The sequence below is a fragment of the Galleria mellonella genome, unplaced genomic scaffold (genome assembly GCF_026898425.1).
Source record: "Galleria mellonella isolate WM207_F2 unplaced genomic scaffold, CSIRO_AGI_GalMel_v1 utg28, whole genome shotgun sequence".
Classification (NCBI taxonomy): domain Eukaryota; kingdom Metazoa; phylum Arthropoda; class Insecta; order Lepidoptera; family Pyralidae; genus Galleria; species Galleria mellonella.
In genome coordinates, this window is record NW_026442064.1 from 3,330,781 (window position 1) to 3,337,118 (window position 6,338).

A 6,338-nucleotide genomic window follows, 5' to 3' on the forward strand; every position below is an offset into this window, starting at 1 on the left:
AATGTAACTCGAATAACTTCAGTTATTTGAATACCTCCTTGTCGTCCAGTGCAGTGCTGCCAGATTAAGTATTTTTTTTTTTTGCCTTTTAGGCTATCTCGAGAGGTGTTAGAGCCAATTGCCACTTAGACTGTTTCGAAAAAAGGTTCGGCAGTTTTAACATATAAAGAACATTTATAAGCTAATTATAACAATTTTTGCATTTTCTATGTATTGTTTATAAAACCTTAATAAAAAGATAGTAAGTTGTAAGATGTATTTATCGAAGTATCTGCACGTTTAATGGCATAATAAAACGTGTAGGGAGTATATTTCATGTGCTTTAAATTTATTAACAATATTAGCAAATTAATGTAATTTGGCATTTTTCAATGGATGATAATTAAATAGTAACCATAGGCATATTTAGAGATATAAGAGGGGGGGGGGGTAGGCGCGAAGCTACATAAACACACATGTGAGAGCACATATGCACTTTTTTTAAGGGGCTGTGCAGTGCTCCTTTTACTACTATTCAAACTAATTTTTATGGTTCCGTACTAAAATGATACAAAGAAAACCTTATACTGCATATGAATAATACATCAGTAATTAAAAAAAAAAAAACATATAAAACACAATATATTTATATATATATTCATGAAGTGAAAACTCTAAAATAATTACAGTTTACAAAGGTGTATGTGATTAACATAGCAAAATAAAAAAAAATATTTCTAGTGCTGTTTTAGAGAAATTATCAAATAACCTCCAAAAATATTTATTTCTCGTATTTTATTTTATATTTGATACCTCATAACTCTTGTCAGTCATAAACTAATGTGAAGAATTATTTTTTCATAAGAAATGGTACACTTATAGAACAGTTCCATAGAAATTTTATCAAAATCGGTGCAGTAGTTCAGTTTCTGAATCAAAGTTTTGCCACAATTGAAGTTACTTTTCTATAGAATTATAATAATATATAATATATCTATAATTATAATATATTATTACGACACGAGATGGAGATGGTACATTTGGGCGATTTTATACTTAGGCTACTAGGGCTAAATTTTTTGGCTATTTCAAGTCCAGTTTATCTGGCAACACCGCCTCTAAGATTGTCCTAAAAATGATGAGTGGATATCATTTTTCTTAGATAAATATGCTCCGATTTCACCTCCTGAAAAAGAAATTAATAAAGAAACATTGAACAGTTTATTTGAAAAAATTGGAAATCCAAATTGTCAATTCCTCTCTCAACCCTTTTCATTCAGTGAATTCGAAACATCACTACATTCCCGAAAATACACTACTCCTGGATTAGATGACATGCCTTATAAAGTTATACGATATTTACATAGTAATGCTAAAAAATTGCTTCTAGATATTTATAATCTACTATGGAATCATCAGTGCATACCACCATCTTGGAAAACACAATGTGTAATTCCCATACTAAAACCGGACAAGCCACCTCATGATCACAATTCCTACAGGCCTATCTTTTTGTCATCTTGCATTGGTAAACTTTTTGAACATATGCTTAAAACAAGATTAAATGTTTATGTAGAAAAAAATAATATATTACCTCCTCAACAATTTAGCTTCCGTAAAGGCCATAGTGCCACTCAAAGCTTCACCTCCCTTATTGCTGACATCAAAAAATCTTTTCACAGTCATTCCTTTACAGTTTGCGCATTTCTAGATGTACAAGGTGCCTTTGACAATGACCCTTCTAGTTTGGTTTATATTCTTAGCGACATTGGTATCCCAGGTAAACTCTGTAAATGGATATTTAATTTTCTATATGAACGAATTATGTATGTTAAATACAATAACTTAATACATGGTCCAAGATATGTTTACAAGGGTACTATGTAAGATGCTACTATTTCTCCTTTATTATACGACTTATATACGCGTCACATCAATAACTATTTATCACAAAATAACAATAGTATAAGATTTCTACAGTTTGCTGATGATCTCCTTGTATATACTGTAAATAGTAATGTAAATATTGCTATAAATAACATAAATACTGCATTAAAATAAATATGTACCTACTACCATAATAAATTAAATTCAATAATCAGCCCTAGTAAAAGTGGTGCATTAATATTCTGCAAAAGACAATACCATTCCTTACAGCCTATTTTGTATAATAATAGTACCATGGATACAGGAGAAAAAGTTTCTTGGTGTATGTTTAGATTCAAAGCTGACCATTAATAATCATATTAATAATATTGTGAGGGCTGCTTCCAAAGGTTTTAATATATTAAAGGCATTAGCTGGACTACACTGGGGTTCTGATCCACGCACACAATCTATGTGTATACAAAAGTATAGTCAGAAGTCATTTTGACTACAGCTCATTGGCGTATATGAATGCAAACCCATCTCTGTTACAAAAATTCAATATTATACAAAATAAAGCACTGAAAATAATTACAGGAGCAATGTGTTCAACAGTATATATATGTGTGTGTTATGTGTACGATAGATATATATAATTATAGATATGGTGATATTTGCGACGTATGGTAAAGACTTCAATTTAAAGTGAATTCTTTATAATGTCGAGCTTTAAAGGATTTGTATCCAGAGCCGTAAAACATATTATTAAAAAAAAAGTTCTCATGTGCTGTAGTATATAAAATGCATGTTATTATGCACTTCATATACTGTTGGACTGTAATCGAGTGTAGTCACGTTTTACCTCCATTCGTAGTGAATTAAAAAAACATTAAAATTATTGAATTAAATAGTGCATATTCTACTACAAAATTACAAGACATTTCATTCTTAAAAGAAAAACGAAATAAATAAATACTGGCGACTAGTAAATACTACATGACTACAAGCGAAACTTTTGACGGCAATTATTTTTATAGTGGTGTTTATACGTACCTACTGTTATTAGAAATGGAAACATTGACGGAGATGATTAATAAATTTTCTATCACTAGTTATGACAAAGACACATCGCATTGGGTGGATGTTACTTACATTAATCATCCCCATAGCTTTTATGTTCGCCCTACACTTTACAGAAAATACATGCAGGAATTACAAGCTTCCACTGGGAGTCTAATAGATCCTTTAGATATGCACGTGGGTAAAATTGTTATTTATAAATCGGAAATACTAAAAATATACGCGAGAGGACAAGTAATCCGAATGAATGCTGAAATAAATGGAATTACCTGTGACATCCAAGCCTTGGACCATGGTTGTTTGGACAAAGCTGTGCCATTAAAGCAGATGTACAAACCTGTGATTGATTCGTATAATCTACCACCCTTAGCTATTCACTGCCAACTATCAGAGTGCTATCCTATTGGTAGAAAATGGGATGATAAGTCAATTGATGCTATGAAGTGTTATGTAGGCACTGAACAAGCCAAAGTAATTATTAAGGATAAAAAACTAGACATTTTAATCGTGGAGTTGATAAATTCATGCCCTGATGATATTGCCACCTTACTTGTGAAGACTGATTATGCAAGTCTTGGATTTGACTTTGTTAATAATAGACTTTCATCCTCATCTGAAAATAAGAACATGCATTATATTTATAAAAAGTTTAAAGTTGGTGACAAACTATGGGTTAGAGTACAAAGTGGGAAGGCCCTGGATAGCTTTTTTGTTTGCGCAGTAGAAGATTACAAACCATATTTACAAGAGAAAAAAAACTTTACATTATCTTACAAAGCGTTGAATGAAAAAATTCGTCCAGAAGATATTGAAGCGGGACTACCTGTTGCTGTATTAACTGAGGATCAACGCTATTATGAGCGTGCAGTTATAAAACAATTTACTAGCTCCCAAGATAAATATGTGGTGCAATATGTTGATAGCGGGAACATTGTTACCGCACATTTCAACTGTATGAAGCCTCTGCTACCGTATCACTACACCCGACCCGCTTTGGCCATTTATTGTTCCATAGATAAGGAATCAGTGCAGGACACTGGTTTACAAAAGCTTCTTCATCCTGGATATGATTTTATTATTGAAATAAAAAAGGTTGGAGATAAGCACAATTCTCCCAATATTGTTCAAATTATGCCAATATTGTCTACTTAAAAAATTACTTAAGTGTATATGATGCAACAGTTGTATGTAGGCTATACAGACAAAATATATTAATATACTGTTTGACTATAAAGAAAATGTTACTAGATTTAAAATAAGTGTACTCTTGAGTTGAAATTCTATGCGACTGAAATAATGTTGTCTTTATTTTTAGTCTTTGTTAATGTTATCTTATTTTTTATTTTGGTTTTAATGTAAGTCTAGCTATAAGTGAATATCTTTTGTGCTCAAATTAGTTGTGCGTTTATTATAAAAATTTAAATTTTGATAAATGTGAAGTAAATTCACTATGAATTTATCTATATGTTGTGTGTATGGTTGGTATGGTAAAGATTTAAATTTTTATAACAATAGTAGCATAGTTCTTTTGGCATGTATGATATATGTGACTAGGAATTTATTGATCAGATGAACCACATGTTTGACATAATTATTTTTTTATTTTTATATTACATAGTATGTTAATTCACATAGTAATTCTCATACTCATACTTATGTATGTTGTTTGAATATGTTATTTTGTTTTGTATTTCTAAAAATATATTAGATATAAGAGTCTATATGATTTAAACAACAACATCATTTGATTAATAATAAGTATGTACTTTGAATATGTTATTTTGTTTTGTATTTCTAAAAATATATTAGATATAAGTTTCTATATGATTTAAACAACGACGTCAATTGATTACTTCATTACTTTGTATTTTTCATATATTACTTTATAAATTAAAAAAAATATATATAAAACAAAACGATGTATTTTTTATTATCATATCAAACGCAAACTGTCCACCGCTGGACATAGCTTTCCCCCATATTCCCCATGCCACAAAGAATGATCTAGAGCCACCTGCATCCACTGATCCAATGCATTTGAGGTCGTCGCTCCGTTTTGTGAGGGGACATTCTTTATTCTTTACTGTACATAAAAAGTGATTTTATCAAAAATACAACCATAATAGGAGACAAAGGCGAGATTATTTCTAAAATAAATTTCTTCCAACAAACCCAATATGGGATAAACTAACAGTGTATTACTATAAACATACTTGTGTACCAATCTACTTAAATGTTATAGTTAAAAATAAACAACAATGTCTTTACAATTAAAAACACCGACAGGTATAAATAAATGAATAAAAATATATAGGTATCAGTCCTATATTCCGTTTGCCCGTACAGTGTCGCCATTCAAGAACCTTCCCCCGTCATCTGATGGGTAAGAAACGTCAGTTTTTTAAGCTATTTGACCAGCCCATTAGCACTTCATCTTGCTTATCCTGCGGATCTTACAGGCGGTCATTTTGGTTCTACGGATATCCTTATCTTAGATTCTTATTATAACCTCAGCGAGCTGGGGGGAAAGGGATTGTTAGTGATGGAGACTGAGAATCTCATTGCTAGTAATATACCCAACCAGGTCGACCTCCTCGCGGTTCCCCCTGGAAACTATCATGGTTAATTCCTGATGAATTCATCATGATGGGCTAACTGGCCTGTTTTCATTCTCATCTATCACCCTTCGCTGGTGCTCCACCAGCGTATCCCGTTAGCGCAGGCGGGGTTACCATACCATTTTCACCCATCAAAAAAAAACCTCAGCTTGACTTGCGATAGATAAGTGTTCAATACATGTTTAGATGTCCTACTACAAAAAGAAATATGGCTATGATCTATGCCACTATTAATTCGGCCACATTCATACCATATCTTTGTTTACTAGCTTTAACTAGCGATTTCGTCTAAATACCCAGGGTAAAAAGTAACATGTGCCCTTCTCTGTCCTATATCGTATAACAACTTTTATTGTAATTGGTTAAGCCGTTAAGGAGTCAAATCGTAAGTAACAACTTGAAACTTCTATATAGGAACAACCTTGTAGAACAATGTTTCAGTTCAGTAAATCACTACTGGAAATTTTATTTAGATTAGAATAGAAATAATCTCTATTCAAATAGAATTCTTTACAAGCTCTTTTAAAACTTCAGTTTTTTTATAACCCTACTTCTGGGTTCGGGAATGCTGAGAAGAACTCGCAAGAAATTTAATAGTTACTCTTTTAAAATTATTATGTACACGTTAATTTTACATTTATACGAATACTGTAACTATAATAAGCATTGAATTCTAATTATATATAAATGATTCAATGTAAAATAAACAAGCAAACATGAACAGACAATCCCCACAAGCAGCACCCTTTCACGAGTGTGAAGGATGGAACAGCCATCATTGCTCTCAATCATATT

At 31.6% G+C, this 6,338-nt stretch overlaps 1 protein-coding gene across 1 annotated transcript; it reads left to right on the plus strand.

Moving 5' to 3' along the window:
- The first annotated feature begins 2,648 nt into the window (after window positions 1-2,648).
- Window positions 2,649-4,697, plus strand: LOC113519397 (uncharacterized). Its single transcript, XM_026904489.3, has one exon. It carries the CDS (start codon window positions 2,842-2,844, stop codon window positions 4,075-4,077), a length of 1,236 nt encoding a protein of 411 aa, XP_026760290.2. The 5' UTR covers window positions 2,649-2,841; the 3' UTR covers window positions 4,078-4,697.
- Window positions 4,698-6,338: the final 1,641 nt, after the last annotated feature.